We start from the raw sequence: 18,454 nt of genomic DNA on the forward strand, positions 1-18,454 counted from the left end.
TGTCCTTTGCCCGTTGGAATCTCTGCTTTTCCTTATTGATCCGAAGGTCCCTCTGCTATAGACTAGATAAGATGAAACAAGATTAGATTAGATGAGGTTAGATTACATCGGTTTCCCCTTATCGATGTACCTTTTCTTCCGCAGAAGTAGCCACAGTCGCCTTCTCTTCCTACGCAGCTTTTCTCCTTGTGGTTTCTCCGAGAAATCCTTCCCCGCCTTCAACGTCCTGAAATTCACTTTCCTTTCGCTCTCTTCCAAATGTGTCGAAACTGTGCGTTTTGTATTCAGCACGCCCAGAATTACATGTGCGTGTGGGGTGAGGAAGAGGTCTCGTTCATGTCCGTGGTCCTGGCGATGGAGCAGCTTGTCCCGCTGTTGGTGACGCTGTTTTCCTCCCACACTCACAGTCTTTCTCCCTGGGCTGTGCACTTCGGTCCACTGGTCAGTTCGATGATCACGGTGTTAGATACACGCCGCAAGCATTCTTTCAATCACTCTTGCTATCTGGTGGAGCGGTTCCTCTACCTTTTATTTCAAGATCATCGTCCTTATACTTATGCTTTGCCCTCCCATGTACATTTCAGGATTGGCTTGCTGAAACTCCACAGAGAACCTAGCTGGGGTTTGGAATAGAATTAATATCCATTTGGAGATTAATGCGGGGATCTCGACATCTTGAATCCTGCACTATGGATACTACCACGCGCGCACACACAGATTATTTACGGCCTAAGTGTTGCCTCTTGAAAGATGCCTGCTTGACCCCCTATGGCATGTCTGCACCAGGGTTTGCATTACTTGTCTGAAGTCTATACCCCAGAGCTCAGCACATAGTAGGTGTTCAAGCAGCATGGGATCGATGATGGATGGTGGACGGATGGATGGATGGATGGATGGTGGTTGGTGGATGGTGGATGGATGGATAAATGGATGGATGGATGGATGGATGGATGGATGGATGGATGGATGGTGGGTGGATGGTGGATGGATGGATGGATGGATGTATGGATGGTGGGTGGATGGTGGATGGATGGATGGGTGGATGGTAGTTGGTGGATGGTGGATGGATGGATAAATGGATGGATGGATGGATGGATGGATGGATGGATGGATGTATGGATGGTGGGTGGATGGTGGTGGATGGATGGTGGGTGGATGGTGGATGGATGGATGGATGGATGGTAGTTGGTGGATGGTGGATGGATGGATAAATGGATGGATGGATGGATGGATGGATGGTGGGTGGATGGTGGGTGGATGGTGGATGGATGGATGGATGGATGGATGGATAGTGGGTGGATGGATGGATGGATGGATGGATGGATGGATGGTGGGTGGATGGTGGATGGATGGTGGATGGACGGATGAATAGATTGATGGATGGTGGGTGGATGCATGGATGGTGGACAGGTGGATGGTGGGTGGATGCATGGATGGTGGACAGGTGGATGGTGGGTGGATGGATGGATGGATGGTGGATGGACGGATGAATAGATTGATGGATGGTGGGTGGATGCATGGATGGTGGACAGGTGGATGGTGGGTGGATGCATGGATGGTGGACAGGTGGATGGTGGGTGGATGGATGGATGGATGGATGGTGGACGGATGAATAGATTGATGGATGGTGGGTGGATGCATGGATGGTGGACAGGTGGATGGTGGGTGGATGGATGGATGGATGGATGGTGGACGGATGAATAGATTGATGGATGGTGGGTGGATGCATGGATGGTGGACAGGTGGATGGTGGGTGGATGGATGGATGGATGGATGGTGGACGGATGAATAGATTGATGGATGGTGGGTGGATGCATGGATGGTGGACAGGTGGATGGATGCATGGTGGATGCATGGATGGTGGACAGGTGGATGGATGCATGGTGGATGCATGGATGGATGGATGGTGGACGGATGAATAGATTGATGGATGGTGGGTGGATGCATGGATGGTGGACAGGTGGATGGATGCATGGTGGATGCATGGATGGTGGACAGGTGGATGGATGCATGGTGGATGCATGGATGGACGGATGATTCATTGATTCGAAGCCAGGTCAAGCAGTTTGCAGAATCATTCTCCACACTTTCTTTCATGCTTTCCCAGCTCACTCAGTCCCTAGAAGGACACAGAGAAGGGAACCCAAAGCAAATGCAAAACTAAGACCCTAGCGTGTATTTCCTCTTCCTGGCTAGAGATTTATGGCAGGAAACTGGAAACCGCTATTTGTACAAGGAGTTCGCAGGTTAACCAGTGTGTCCGTCACCATCCTCCGTCTGGTGTAAGGCAGAAACCGTCCGGGACACTAGTAAATATCATGCATATTTAATGCCTCTATGTTTACCGCAGGAAAACCCAGATGATTATCAGCACCACTTAAAACTACGGCTCCGTGTTAAATAATTAATACGTTTGATGCGGGCGAATTTCAAACGGTGCTCCGAGTTCCAGCAGTTAATGGGCTGATGGCAAGAGGCTTGTCGAGTGGCTGGAGCACTAAAAGCACAGCGTAGGTGTAATTGTGTCGGAGGGAACCTATATAAATGTGGTTAAGTGTTCAATGAAGATGGTGGAGGAAGAGAGGGAGGTAGACACACACACACACACACACACACACACAGAGCACACTGTTACACCAACCTAGAGGTCTGTCATTGATTTAAGAGTTTTCAAAAGGCTCCGTAAAGGCAGAACACAGGCGTGCCTGATGCCCAAACCTGTCTCTGATCATACAGGAGCATCGCCCATGAGTCTCGGGACTCCGGGTGCCTCTTTGGAAGGCACAGTCGCCAAAGCGGGTCCTTCCGTCTGCCCACCGTCCCGACCAGGTGCTAGTCTGTCCTTACGACCCCTGCCCATGGCCACGGGGGCTCGTTCTCCCTGCCGGGCCCGTGGAATTAAGCAGGAAGGTAGCTTGTTTCTCCCCTGTGGGCTGTTCTCAGAAGTGACCTACACTCTGAGCTGCCCTGACGCCTGTGACGTTTCACTCGAGAGAGGAGGGGAAAGGGAACAGTGTTTCTGACGGCAAACCACCGAGTTGAAAGGTCCCCCCTTCTCCCCCCCAGCGGGGGAAAAAAGAGCCTTCTTCAGAGGATGACACATTGCCTTGTGTCCCTTGGCACCGTTCTGTGAGGACATTTCAGCCGGTTCCAGGAGAGGTTTTCAAGGAGAGCCACGGGTTTCGAGGTAGCAGGGACCATCTGTCTGTCCCCGAGATTATGCCATGATTTACGGCCTGGGCGTCATGACTCCTCTGATTTTCTGCCTCCTGTGAAACATTGTGCTTTCCTTTGCTATTGATGTATCAACTATAATAGTTACAAGCGGCTACAGGAAAATCGATAGTGAGCTTTCTTTACTGGGAGCATCCAGTCAGGGCCCCCGCGCTGGAGCACGCGCCGCCTGGTTAGATGCGCGCCAGCCAGGCGCACGGGGCACGGGGCCGGTTTCTCCCGACGGCGAAACGTTGTGGAATCTGACAAATGAGCTGCAGGGAATTTAAAATACACGCTTTATTCGAAATGGAAGAGGAGAGAGCCTGGGAGACCCACTCACGAGCACCGCCAGGGGAGGTTGTCATTTTTCTACATGAAAACAGCCGCGTGGGCATAAAGACTCGAGTCCTGTGTGTCCCGTTTCCCAAGCGCCTGTCGTAAGGTCACCCCGACAGTGGGCGGACGCTCCGGTTAATATTTACTAGGTGGACTAGCAGAAAGCCACCACCCAAAAGTCCATGGCGCAATAGCCTTGCGCCGACACCCCGCCGAGCCTCTGCACCCCGCGAATGCCCTGTCGCCCACCTCTCAGCCTTGGGGTTTAGCTCCTAGACGCACGGAGGGGCAAAGTTTAATTCTCTTTCAAAGCACACCTTGAAAACGAGAAAGAGACTTGGGATTTCACTGCAACAAGTACCTGTCTTTGCCTTGGGAAGCGTGTAAGCTACCAATTAGCGCATGTAAATGAAGGACGCTGACAAACCAGCCGAGCCTGGCTGTCTCGGGGTTGCCGACAGCCTTGGGATGTCTGTAGCCTTCCGGGGTCGACCGGTCCACAGCAAGAGCTTTCCAGCCCTGGCCGGTTTGGCTCCGCGGTCAGAGCCTCGGCCCGCAGACCAGAGAGGCCCGGGTTCGGTTCCCACTAAGGGCACGGACCTCGGTTGCAGTTTGTCCCTGGACCCGGTTGGGGTTGTGTGGGTGGCAACCAATTGATGTGTCTCTCTCCTGTCGATGTTTTTTTTTTCTCTCTCTCTCTCCCTCCCGCTCTATCTGAAGATAAATGCAAAAATATCCTCGGGTGAGGATTAAAAAAAAGAAGAGGAAGAAATTGCCAAAGGAGACCCTGATAAGCCCTGATTCTGAGCCCCGTGAAGTCACACATCTTAGCAAACGAGTCCCCACTCTCAGTGCATACGACCAGTGAGATGCATTCAGACACACACGGGAATGATCTGCGTGAAGGTTTTCCGTATTTCACTAGTACGATCCCACCCCAAGCCCCAGGTATACAAAGTGTCTTTAGAGAGAGGACACCTTTAGCAGGAAGGTGGAAACTTGACCCGACGGTGCTAAGTGTTTGCATTCTTATAAGAGTCTTCAGGAAGAACAGAAATATTTTGGCAGCTATCACAGCTCCGGTAACAAAGCACAAGCCCACAGAAACCTTGCTCAGATCCACCTCCCCAAACACTCTTTTATTCTCATCCTCACCCAAGGACAGTTTTGCATTTATCTTCAGACAGAGCGGGAGGGAGAGAGGGGAAGAGAGAGAGAAACATCGATGTGAGAGAGACACATCGACTGGCTGCCACCCACACGACCAACCAGGGCCGGGGACAAACTGCAACTGAGGTACATGCCCTTAGCGGGAACCGAACCTGGGTCTCTCTGGACCGCAGGCCGACGCTCTAACCGCTGAGCCAAACCAGCCAGGGCCCCAGACACCCTTTAAACATCCTGATTGATGTGGTTGGCCGGTCGTTTGATGTGTCTGGAGAGGGAGGGTTTTTTTTCCAATGATGAATTTTTCAAATACTCTATCTTCTTTTCTATTTTTCCCAACTTCTGGGAGGTTTTTTCCCCCCTCCCATGTTTCTGTGTAACCAGACATTTAAAAGGAATTGGAAATTTCCCTTTGACATTCTGCTGACAAAATGAGCTGCCACACTGCTCTGGCCACGCGTCACGTGGAGGACCGTGGCAGATTGGTCACCCACGCTGAGGACATGGGGACAGGACAGGCTCCCTGTCCCCCCGGGAATCAGGTGCCGGCGACAGTCACAAGGTCATCAGCCTTTTTCCTTGCTCAGATCCCTAACGATGGAAACTGCCGACCCTCTGTGCTCTCCAGTCGCTAATTGTGATCTTGCTTTCATTTCTTTCTCTCGCTGTTTTCCTGGTCGGCAGCTGTTACTGCCACGAGTGTTCCTTCATTTCTGCGAACCCACTTCGGACGAGGTTGTCCTAACTGGAGGTCTGAGGACAAGGGTGGCATCTGGGTGGTTTGGGACCAGGTGGCCTGCAGAGCCTGTGCTGTGTCTCCCGCCCCGCCCCGCCCGCGCTCCGTGGGGCCGTCTGCCATCCGGCCGCAGTGGGCACCCTCCCACGGGCTCGACCGCGGCAGCTATAAAGAAACCTTTGCGGGACACACGGAACCGACCACCGGCCGCACTGGCGCCTCCTTCCCCGGGGCCGTTGGAGAATGTTCGGTCTGCGTGCTGCCGTGTCCCCCGATCTGGCAGGGCAGCCGGAGCAGGATGCTCTCCCCAGAAGGGGCTTTCCACCCGCTGCCCCAGCCCCGCAGGGCCGGATTGGTGGGGAAATCCAGGGTGACAGCAGATTTGCCGTTGGCCCATCTGGCTGCTCGCCAGAGAGGCGCTGGGCGGACACTGAGCCGCGGAGGGGGCGTTGGCGCGAGGAGGGGCGACTCGGGGCGAGCGGGTAACCGGGCAGGAGACAGGTGGGTGGACACCCAGCTTCCCCTGTCATTTCCTCCCCTGACCATGTCCGATTTGAATTTTCTTCCCAGTTACGGGAAAGTACAGGAAGTTTATTTGTGAGGGAAGAAAACTATTCTGAAACCGCACCTGCTGGCTACGAATCTGTGACCCTGTTGCTCGTGCGTTAGTGACGCCGGTCTCGTAACAAAAGTCGCTGGATAGTTGCGTGTCACAGGTGCACTTGTCGGGGCCGGAGACTGGCCGCAGCACGGTCGCCCTCGAGAGACCCTCACGTGGGGTGAGCGGTTCTGGCGTCACCCTGCCAGGGCCCCGACCAGCGCTGCTCGTGACCCAGTTGCCCCGTGTCTGAACTTCGACAGCCATCCCGACGGTCTCTCCTGGCGGCTTCGGGACAACACTGAGCCCACAGGTGATCCAGAAGCCGAGTCTCCCGCTGTTACTTAAATCCTATATCCACAAGCCCAGAGCTGTGCCTGGAACTGGGCGAGGGTGTATCCGCCGGGCCCGTGGGGCTGTGTGAGGAGCACTGGCCATTGGTCTGACGTCCTGGACACGCAAGTGTGGTTGGGCAGGGCCGCCTCCGTGGAGGTCCTCGGCTGGCGGGGATGTCCGTGGGCCAGAGGCCGCCGACCCGGCTCCTGATGTCCCACCTGCCGCGCTCCGTACAGCTGGCACCCCCACCCCCCCGCCCGGGGAGAATTCACCTGAGCTCTCCTGGAACACGCCGACCCGGTGGGCAGAGGGTGGTTTCCCTGCAGGGAGATGAATAGCCTGCGGTGCTGCCAGCGGGCACCCCAGTCCCCCCGCGCGATCCGCCTGTGAAACCGTGATGGGGGGACAGAGTGAGCACGTCCTCGTTCCAGGCTCCCCTGGCCGGTGCTGTGGCCACAGTTTAAAGTCACCGGTTTTGTTTTTCCCAGCTGTGCAAATGCACGGACCGGTAACCCCCCGAATACTCAAGAGTGGCCAGGGCAGAAACACCTTCCAGCTCGGACATGAGTATCCGGGTGTGGAACGGTGACCAGCCGTTCTTAGGTCCCTCCCCGTGCGGGGCTCAGAGCTGCGCACGACACCTTGGGAAGCGGGTGTGATCGGATGCACAGTGTTTGTTTCACGACAGTCGCTGTTCTAGCAACACCCACGAATACGAAACACAAGTAAATCCAAAGCATCGCGCCCTTCCCAGAACGTGCCGAGCTCTTATAAACGAAATGTTCCTGTCGTTTTCTCTGCCGCGTGGTGTAAAACACACACATGCGCAAAACAAATCGGCGGTATGGATTTTCTGCCTTTCACATTAAGATACATTTCCCTGAGCAGTTGGATGAATTATTAATTGCAGTTGTGCAAGAAATTGGTAAGTATTTGGCTTTAATGATCTTGGTGAATAACCCGTTTTCTCTCCCCTTATTCCTGTATTCCCAGGATCTCGCTCTCTCGTCCTTTTGCGGCCCAAACGGTTCGGAGTAAGCAATGGTCAGCGGAACGAGTCTTTCCCCTCTGTCAGCTCTGACCTTACTGAGCTGAATCGTAGTGAGCCGGCGGGGAATGACGTAATGAGAACTAGTACGTGTAGTTCTTTTTTTTTTTTTAAATATGTATTTATTGATTTTTTTAGAGAGAGGAAGGGAGAGATAGAAACATCGATCGGCTGCCTCCTGCACGCCCCCCGCCCACACCGGGGACTGAGCTCACAACCCGGGCTTGTGCCCTGACCAGGAACCGAACCAGGACCTCTCAGTTCATGGGACACGCTCCATCCACTGAGCCACGCCAGCCGGGCCACGTAGCGGTTAAAGGGCAGTGTTAGCCTTTCTGCAGCCTGAGGGAACACGGGTGCACAGGACAGAACCGTGTGATGACTCCTCTCGTGGAACAAGTGGGCACATTTTACTGATTGTGATGTTACTTAGCACGTGGGAGCAGAACAAACGTACAGTGGACCTCACCGGTTCCAGACACACCAGCGGGGCAACCAAACACTGAATTCACATGGACGTAAAGAAATGCCGTTTCGGTAACCTCGACCCAGTGCCTTCTCTCAAGTCACGTAGTTGGCAAAGGGAGGTATAGCTCAAAGGGGCTGGGAGCCTCAGGCGTAAAACTGAAATACTCCTCTTCCTCCTCATTCTCTCCATTAGTCAGTGCGTCTCTCAGCACAGGTAGGACTAGACCTGCCTGTTGGGAGGTCAGATAAATACAGGAAACTGCTTTGATGCGAATTCAGGGCACTAAGCAAATATTTTATCCTCAGAAATTGTCATCTACACAGTAAGCCTACACTTCATAAAACACCCCATGAAAGGCCTTCAGCGTTGAAAATCTGATTGTAAAATCGACGGCCCACTAACCTCTTCACTCTGAATTTCTGCTTCTGCTGCTGCTTTGCTGGAAGTGCTGGCCCACGAGTTGGGTACTCAGAGTAGGAAGTGGGGCCTTCTGGAAACTTCTAGCAAAAACGGAAGCCAGGTACAGCGTCTGAGGCGCTCGCGTCCACGCGGCTGAGTCGGGGAGCGAGCGCTGTAGGGCGGTGGGTGTTTCCCGGGGTCTGTATTCCTTGCCGCTCTGGAGGCAAGATGTCCTGCCCTGTTCCGCATCCTCGTGTGGACCTGACCCACTGTTTGTTTGTTTTTAAACAAGTGTGATGAGAACTCAGACCCGGACAGCCATGGCTCATTCACACCTAGTGATACGTCCACGGGAGGGACTGGCCAGCTCATTGCAGTGCCGGCCCCGAGGGCCACAGTACCCAGGGGACCAGGCTGGGGAGCACAGTGAAGACCTGTGTCCTCTGGCCAGGTAGTCCTACCATCTCCGATGCCAGAGAACTAAGTCCAGCAAAAGATTTCCCGAGGCTCCCTCCCCGTCCGCTGCGCGTTGGGGTGTGCCAGTACAGGTTCTCTGAAATGAGCTGGTGATGTCACAGATGGTTGAAGATTTGGGGGGCATGTCTGCTCTGAGGTTGCACGTCGATTTCTCTCCCGGGGACCCTCCTCCCTGCTCCTCCTTGTCTCTCTTCTCCACGAGCCCATTTCCCTCGCTACCCCTAAGACCTCCAGGAGCAGAATCACGCTGGAGCCCGCCGTCCACGGGGACGAAGCCAGACGGGAAGCCGTTCCCGGGCTGCAACTGCTCTGTGGCCCCCGGGCTAACACGAGTCATTTAAAAGACAGGGATTTCGTTCCAGTGCTGAATTATGAAGCAGTATTGATTGTATGGACGCAAACATCGAGACCGGGCTCTAACGCGGGGCCGGGTTTCAAGCCGGCTGTCGGAACACAGGTCCCTGTCTACTCAGCGCGCGTTGGTATTCTCCAGTGCTGCCTTCTCTGTTCTCCGGCAGCCGCCGCTATCGAGTGACCCCCGCAGCCCTGGGTGCCCAGCCGCGCGTGCGTGAAGTAACATTTTAATTGGCTGAGATGATATTTGATCCGGGTTCATAAAAGTTTGAAGTCAGATAATTAAATGCAAATACAGTCTTCATCCCAAAGACGGTAAGAATGCCTTTAAGCTAATATTTTTAACAAGAGCTGTTTGGCAGCCTCTCTTGTAAATTTTATCACACCTGAGGCGGTCTTCCCCTTTCGATTAGCTGGGAAGCCGAATTTATCCCCAGGCAAACCGGACTTCTAGCGCGAGCTAAACTCAACCACCAGAGCTGAAATTTGGCTTAATATATCCCCACTTGGGTCTGCCTGCTTAATTCTCTTTCATATGATAACGTTGGTTTATTCATAGCGCTGCGTTGCCACCTGAACGGACTGACCCTCGTATTTGATTCTGGAGGGTAAGAAAACTTTCCAAAAGCCACAGAAGTGTGTGGATGGCAGGCAGTGCCATCGTACGACTCCAAACCTGCGCTGGGGTGTGACCGAGAAGGGGGACACGCCGTCCTCCCAGAAGGGCTGCTTTGTCCGAAATGGACACTGATGTTCTGCGGGGACAGATGGCCTTTATAATAAGATCAGGACTGCGACCCCCATGGCCAGCCGGCAGGGCGGCTGTGATTTTTGTCTCACGAGCCCTTGACTGCCACCTGCTTGCTCGGACCCTGTGTGTGTCGAGTCTGTTGGACACCCCACTTCGTCTGAAATTTAGGGGGCAACCAGGACATTGCCTCATCCGGGACCCCTTTACATTCTGTTTACCCGCTCAGACCCCTCCACCGAGTCCCAGCCGGAGACCTGACATGTGCCCTTGATTCTTCGTGCGTTTTGATGCTGTCTCTCTGCCAACTGGTAGGTGGAGACATAAAACACACATGTTCCGATTCGTGACCTTCACAGCCCTTTGGCATAGCCTGCCTTTCTCCTTTTTATCCCTGACACGACGGAGGGAGGAAGGTTCCCCGATGGCCACGTGGACCCAACATCCCCACGTCCGTCACCGGGCCATCCCGTCGGACGAATCAAGTCCTCCTGTTGTGGGATCCGTCACAGGGATGTGTCCTCTTTGATTCGACACTGGGTCTGCGTTGAACAAGGAGAACAGGTTAAAAACTGCCGAAGAGTCGGAGCCCCGGACCCCTTGCTGGCCGAAGGTGCTCATGACACCCTCGGGGAAGCCAATGGGCACGCGCGTTACATTCACGGGCGCGTGATTCAGATTGGCAGTTGAATAGTACGTGCGCCGGGGTCTCGGACGTGTGCTGCTCTAGACTCACGTTCTGCAAAATTAGGAACAGGAGACGGGCTTTCTGCCTCCCGAGTGACTGCGGTCTGGCGGGGAGGGTGGAGCACCAACCTCGTAACGCTTGGCAAGGAGGACACGTCGGGAAATTTGGGGAAGATCTCCCGAAACAGACAAGGGGGACGTATGAATGGAGGGGAGAACGAATTCCAGCATCCCACAGGTGTGACGTGAGCTCCCCCTTCGTCCAGGCACCGTGCTGGCCCTGGGGAAGGCAGGGGACCTTTCACGGGTCCTCACACTGGGCAGGTGACCAGGTAACAGCGGTGTCTGTGTGGCGGGCAGATGGGATCAACAGAGGTGGGTCAGGGGGGCTTCCTGGAGGCAGTGGTGTCTCTGCTGGCGCCCAGGGTGGGAAAGCAGACACAGAGGAGGCTCGGAAGACCAGAGACATCAGGTCTGTTCTAGACACGTCGTTGGAGACAGCCAGTGCCATTCGGGTAGAGCTGGGTAGAGCTGTGCGGTAAGCACTGTATCCGCAGAACCTGATCACCGGGGCCTGCGTGAGCGAAAGCGCAGGGCGTGGCCAACTCAGCCGATCTCGGGAGAGGAGGAGCCGAGAAGGCCGGAGGGCAGAGGGCCCAGCCCACATCCCTCGGAAGGTCTCCCAAGAAAGCCAAGTGCTTTGCGAGGGCTGTTCTGAAACAGCTCTGCGCAAAACAAAACCAGTCTGCGGGACCCGAGACGGAAGGGAAGCAGCTGGTCGAAGACAAAACAACGGAAGAGAAGCGAAGAGTTTGGTTTCGGGCAAAGCAGCGTGTCATGGAGCAGTGCTGGGCTTCATTCCCCGCCACTTACTCAGGGTCTTCCCTGGGCGGAGCCCGGCCCGGAGCCAGGGACAGGAGGAACCAGACGCCGTCCCGCCTCACAGCGCACACGTTACAGCCTGGCGGCGTGGCTCAGTCGGTCGGAGTGTCATCCTGCACACCGACACGTCGTGGGTTTGATTCCTGGGGGGCACATACCTAGGTTGCAGGTTCAGTCCCTGGTGGGGGTACGTATGGGAGGGAACTGCATGCTGTATCCCCCACACACACACACACACACACACAAATCAATTTAAAACAGACTAACGAATGTATGATGTAAAGTCAGTCAAATCAGCGACCTCAGGAATATATGGTTTAGGGGTGTGTGTGAAGAGAAAGCACAAAACGGTAGTGGTCACACCTTCCTCTGAACTTGGCTACACTGGGGTCCTCACGGAAGTGGAATCATGTGCGTGCGCATGAACCGATACGTTGTATACACACGAGGGTGAACGTGCATCTCTTTGGCAGGAGCTGCGGAAAATGTGGACACAGAGCGTATTCGCGATGTACGTAGAAAGGCCACGCTTACACCTGATTGGCGGTTTGCAATTTACTAAGCGTTCTACCGTGCAGTACTGGTTCTTATTATTTCTGGGTTTTCTTGTTAATTTGCATATGCAGGCACGGAAGTGTATGTTCTAGTGGCTAAAAATAGCTCTCGGGTGAATAAACACACACACTACACACATGTTTTTATAAAGGCCTTAACAGCGATGAATTCAACACCCCGAGTTTTCGCGTTTTGCTGGAAATTGCGAACCTGACGCAGCGCTGAGAACACTTGGTCCTGTATCTCCAGCCCCTCCCCGGCTCACGCTCCAGGAAGCGGACGAGAAGAACCAGTGTGTGGCTCTCCAAATGGTCTCACCAAATTATGTTTACAAGTTATTTCAGTGTAGCCCTTTAAAAATAATTTCAAAAATGAATTCCTTACAGAAAATTCATTCCCTCTCTCCTTCCCCGGCATATCCAGGCGAAGGTTCTCTTGTGAATTGTGCCGATTCGCAGAATGTCTTCCCTCCAAAAACCTCAAGAAGGAGTGTTCCTGCTTTAGATCTTTTGCAGGGCAAGAGGAGATGTTTTTTTTTCCGGCACGTGTGAAAAATTAACAACGATAATCATCTTCTCAGCAGCGGATAGCATGCTCCACGGGGGGCCTCCCAGCCCCCCACCTCCCTTGCTCAGCAAAGGACCCGCCACTAAAACGTATGCTGAACAGGAAGGTTCAAGGGCTGGGCGCGTGGCAGGTACCAGGGCAGCAGAAACGGCGTCTTCATCTTCAGAGCCCAAATGCTGAGGATGCCCACAAAGCCAGGGATGTAATATATTCAAGAAGACCTAAGGGTTTACTTTTCAATAAGGATGGAAAACATCTGACGCCCCTCTGTGAGCTCATCGTCATGCGGCTTCATATGAAAAGTTGGTAATTAGTCCCTGAGTGAATCAAGCAGAATAGATGAGAGGCCGATACTTGAGGAGCAACAGAAACTGCTTGGCCAGTCATCAAAATTTAAAGGCTATCGAGAAAGGGCTCAGGAAAGTGCCTGTTTACAATGTTCAACCCAGAATGGGTAATGATAGGCTTCATTAGCTGGTGTTTTAAACTGTGTTCAAATGAAGCTTCTGTACGTTTCCAGGGAGCACGCGATGTGCCAAACGCAGGCATAAGACGCCACTGAAAAACCAGGGGGACTCGGGTGTCAGGACCCACCTGGTCCACCAGCTGGCTCTTCTAAAATCCAAATGGGGTGCAACTTAATAATGGAACTAAACGGGAATCAAAAACATCTGTTTCTGAGGTCTCCAAAACATATAGTCATTCGTCCAGATTTTATTTTTTTGTATCATTTAAGGTCAGTTCATTGGTGAATTTGCATGTGTCCGTCCCCAAGTAGGCCAGCTCCCGGCCACTCTCGGTGTGGACGGGTTTGGTTTGTAGGAGAGATGTCCCAGGGAACGTGGTTGCGATTTTTAAATATGCATGTTTAAATTCTCATGATAGGGTGTAAATCTGCAGAAAACCCAGTTCCTTGAGTACCAAGGGAGCACGCTTACTTTTATGACTCTTCCTAAAACGTGGATACAAGGGAAAATTCCAGGTCTTCTAGGTCCCTACGAACCGTCTCGACCATGGCGGGAACACCAAGGTTCTGGACTGGAGACGAGAGACTCAGGAACGAGGGACCCAGTTCAGGTACAAACACTAGCACCTGTCCCTTAACGGAAACTGACCGGGAGAACGCTCGTTGGAGAACATGTAAATCAAGACTTAAATTCAGATCACAGCAGGGTTCACAGAGGGATTCTTCAAAGAGAAGACACGGTGACATTTAAAATATGTTATTTCAGGGACAGCTCTATTATATACATCAATCAATTTTCTAAAGCTGGCTTTGAGTGAGGGAAAGAAAGGAAATTGACTCACGGGACGGTTACCGTAATAGGTCTTATACTTGCGTCAACCCTGGACGAGGATGCCGAGAACAGGGGGCAGACATTGTCTTCTCCGGGGAGTTTGGCCTCACAGAGCATTGTCCTCACCCCACCTGGACAGGTAATAAAACAGTGCCAGCTGCCATGGGGGGACACACAGCTGAAATTCAGCTAAAGCAGAACTACGTGGTCAGGATACAAGCATGTTTATTACAGAGATCGAGGAAGGGAGAGGGAGGGAGAAACATTGCCGGGTGTGGCTCAGTGGTTGAGCATCGACCCTGCACCAAGAGGTCGCCGGTTTGATTCTCAGTCAGGGCACATGCCCAGGTTGTGGGCCCGATCCCCAGTGGGGGGCATGCAGGAGGCGGCCAATCAGTGTTTCTATATCTTCCTTCCTCTCTTTCTAAAATCAATAAAGAAAAAAAAAATTTTTTTTTAAGAGAGAGAAACATCGATGAGCTGCCTCCTGCACGCCCCCTGCTGGGGATGGAGCCCGCAACCCAGGCACGTGCCCTGACCAGGAATCGAACCGGGACCTCTCAGTCCATGGGACAAAACTCAGTCCACTGAGCCACACCAGCTGGCATCTTTTTTTCTTTTATAAGCTTACAGCTTAAATACCAGGATTTTGCCACCAAATTACAAATCTTTTGAACAGACAGAAGCAAAGTAGACATTCAGTGAGTAAGTACCTTTGGGCAATGATCCGTATCACTCCTGTTATATTCAATGATAAATTCGCAGAAGTAGCTGTGTGGACAGTTAATTCAGTGAGTTCAACCCAGATGGACTTGAGAGAAAAACTATCTCTGGCCTGTATCTTTTCCTTCAGGAGAAAACGGAATCTATTTTTAAACTTTGGGGAGAAAGGTGCTAGTTTGGACCATTATGTACAGAAATCATCCAGGGGGTGCTGACCTGAAGACTTTGATCTTTGCGCAGTAATAGCAAGTGAATAAGCTAGAACTGGATCCGTCCTTTGGCTTATGTTTATTGGTCGTTGTTTTGTTTTTTTTAAGTTAACAGAGTGGCATGATTTCTCAGAGGCGGTTGAACCTAGTTCTCTAAAAAACACATTTATCAGGAAAAGAAAGCTTCGAAGACAACTTTCTAAAAAGACTATTATTCGTGTGTCTTCCATTTTCCACTGTGCGAATTTCTCCATCCTCCCTTTTAACCTCGTGGCCACTGCTGGCTTTTTCTTGCTTGTGAGTCTGTCTTTCCCGGGAACCAATATCATCCTCCATTTCGGGTTTTTTTCCTACAAATGTGTTTAAATCCCGACAACACTGGACGTTGCTTCTTTTCTGTATTAACTTCTTCATCGTATGTAAGAGAGAAAGCTGAGTTCGGTCTTCCCGAAGGTGGATGGGGGGCAAAGGGGCCGCATTGGAGCTCGTCAGAATTCAGGGGAGCAGGTGCTCCGTTACCTGGGGTTTGCCGTGATGTGCATGAAGGGCGTGGTCCGTAGCCAGGCGAGCCTGTGGCAGGGTGACGGGTGGGGCAGAGGACCACGCCGAGGTGGAGGCGAGTTTTTCTGTCTCGGACCCGGGTTCGACACACCCAAGGGGTTTCCAGTTGTTTCCATTGTAACACTGGACCAAATGTAACTAGTACTTGTGTTTTTAAGTAATGTATAATAATGTTCAAATATTTTCAATAAGACAGATGGGAAATGCTTTAACCGGGAAGCACCACATGTATGATAGGTCAGGTAGACGCAACCTGGCTGCCAGTTTAAAGTCCAGTGTTCCTGCCAGTATGGCATTTGCCATCATTTCATTAGTAAATACTGTCTATTTTTTTTTTTTATCCTCACCTGGGGACCTTTTTTTTTTCTTCGCATTTATCTTCAGATAGAGCAGGAGGAAGAGAGAGAGAAACATCGATGTGAGAGAGACACATCGAGTGGCTGCCACCCACATGACCCCAACCGGGGCCAGGGACAAACCACAACCGAAGTACGTGCCCTTAGCAGGAACCGAATCCAGGACTCTCTGGTCCGCGGGCCAGTGCTCCAACCACTGAGCCAAACCGGCCAGGTCAACACTGACTGTTTTTCATTCTCCCATTTCACCTTGAGACACATATGATAGCCAAGGCTCCAACCAGCTCTGTGTTCCAGTACCAAGTCTTCGCAGCATTCAGGTGGGGGCAGAGACTTGGGGGTGCACAAGGGGACATGTTTAACGCAGAGTTGTGGCCCAGATGTAAGCGTGGAAATCATCGTGGGCGCATTTCACCAGCAAATGCACGGCAGCCTCGCTGGGAAAGCACCCCGAGGTCCCAGGGTGCACCTGCACCTGGATGCAGGCTGCGTCTCACAGCCTCAGGGGCCTGAAATGCTGGCGAGGAGTTACTATGGTAACTGAGCTGAGAGTGGTCCATTTAACCTTTGAGTCCCAGTCTTATGTGGTTTCCTTCAGAATCGTTCTTATTTTTGTCCAATTAGAAAATAAAGTGGGGGCCGGGGGGGGGGGGGTCTGCCTCCTGAGCAGGGTGTGTGTGTAAACACACATCTCTGTTTCTCCCAGACTCTTCTATAAATACATTGTATAAAAGCTGTGGTCAACTTCAGAAGAGACATTCCGATGTAACCATTTTCCCTCGCCCACAGTCTGTGTATTTGTACCTTGGTCTTTTTCTGCACCCTGGGCCTCCCTGGCATTCAGTGTGTATAAAAACCTCTTGGGCAGCAGATGCCTTGAAATAACGGGACGGTCCCCTGGAGTGAGCCCGGATGAGAGGCAGTGTCATCGTCCCTTCTGACCTAGGACGAAAAGCAAAGTCTCAGACTTGAGAGGCCGCATTCGGGCGAGAGGTGCCGGCCACCCCGGCTGGTGTTCTGCGCAGCGGACAGGCTCTCATTTGATGAAGATCATTAGTCACCGCGGTCGGTTTCAGAGCGTCCCCGGTAGCCAGCCTCCGTCAGCAGTCACTGGAGTGTACCAGATGGGCCATTAGCATAGGCCCGACAAGTCGGAGGCCTTCACAGTCATTTAGAAAATGTCAAACAGAAACAAGAACCCTGTCACTTTTTATTAGAATTAACTACATCAGACGCTGGACACAGATTTCACCTTGGGTCAGAAAAATTAATACAAAATTACATGAATTGTGCACGACACTGGGTTCAGATCGGTCTCCCTCCGGGGACTCATTGCCGCCGATATAATGATCCCTCTCTGTGCGGAACCCTCGGCCTCCCTTTTGTACCATATGAAAGGCGCTGACCTTGCTCCAAACCCACTGGTGTCTAATTGATGTGCGTCGGTGCAGAATTTCCACGGGATGCTCCTCCCGGGCCCTGTGCGGTCCTTTGCGGGGGCAGCGGGCTGAGCCGGGCTGCGGACCTCTCGCAGCGAAGGGCAAGTGCTCTCTGGGCGGGGGGAAGGCCTCGTGCACCGAGTGCGCGGCTTTGGCCCACAGACATGCAACCCCACTGACGCCGTGTGCCTGTGTTCTTCTTTCTCTCTTTCTCTTTCAATCCAGATGTGAAAAACCTCGAGAACTTCCAGCTGGTGGAAGGGGTCCAGGAACAAGTGAACGGCGCCCTGCTGGAGTACACGGTGTGCAACTACCCGCAGCAGGCGGAGAAGTTCGGGCAGCTCCTGCTGCGGCTGCCCGAGCTGCGAGCCATCAGCATGCAGGCGGAGGAGTACCTGTACTACAAGCACCTGAACGGGGACGTGCCCTACAACAACCTGCTCATCGAGATGCTGCACGCCAAGAGGGCCTGAGGGCCCCCCGGCGCCCGCTTTCCAACAGAAAGAAACCGGTGGGGGGAGGGGGGAGGACAGGAAGAAAGAAAGAAAAGAAAAAAAAAAATACTCTGAACTGCTCCGAGCAACCCTAGTTAAATACTTTGTGTAAAGGGATGGAATTTAAAAAGGCATAATAATCAAATCCTTAATAGCGAATAAATGATGTATCAGGGTATTTGTATTGTAAACTGTGAATCCAAAGCTCCGTGTCCCCAGAGCAGTCCCCGTGGGAGACACTGTCCCAGAGTGGGCGGACCGCTCACATGGATCCCAAACCCACATCAGAGTGAAAACGGACTGAATGATTCTTGTATATTTAAACCGATCTCCGCTATGAAGAAACTGAGGAACTGGTCCTGTGTGGTTCCGTAGGCTGCCACGGCGGGGGATCTGAGCTTGCAGAACTCCTCCTGCACCAAGAGGGGCTGAAACAGGCCCGAGAATCCATCACTACACCTGGAAACAGCCCCCCCTTCCCTTCGAGGACCCAGCACCTTCTCCTGCGGAATCCGCACCGTCCGAGGACTCGGCCACGCCCAGTGGGAATTCCTCCAACTCCCGAAAAGCCCAATTGTGAACGCCTGTGTCTGAGACCTGCAAACAGCTAGTAAGCGCAGTCTGTGAACACGTTAGCTTGCCATTGAAACGATGTCCGGTTTGTTCTGTCATGTGCTCACAGTGTTAGGAAAGAGAAGAGCAGGCCGTACGCCCCGTCTGGCCTGCGGTAAGGATTCATGCACACTGAGCAAAGTCCCCACGAGCGTCCGCAGCCCCCGCACCCGCCACTGCAACGTGG

General features: G+C 52.7%; 1 protein-coding gene across 2 annotated transcripts in view; it reads left to right on the forward strand.

Annotated features, from left to right (window-relative positions):
* The window catches only part of NR5A2 (nuclear receptor subfamily 5 group A member 2), an 82,441-nt gene extending 64,806 nt beyond the window's left edge, over window positions 1-17,635 (forward strand). For both annotated transcript variants that reach the window (XM_036277540.1, XM_036277539.1), the window contains one exon: window positions 17,387-17,635. In XM_036277540.1, coding sequence (XP_036133433.1) covers window positions 17,387-17,634 — 248 coding nt within the window. In that variant the 3' untranslated portion in view covers window position 17,635. The remainder of the gene's footprint in view (window positions 1-17,386) is intronic.
* Window positions 17,636-18,454: the final 819 nt, after the last annotated feature.

Source organism: Molossus molossus, unplaced genomic scaffold, assembly GCF_014108415.1.
Source record: "Molossus molossus isolate mMolMol1 unplaced genomic scaffold, mMolMol1.p scaffold_m16_p_23, whole genome shotgun sequence".
Classification (NCBI taxonomy): domain Eukaryota; kingdom Metazoa; phylum Chordata; class Mammalia; order Chiroptera; family Molossidae; genus Molossus; species Molossus molossus.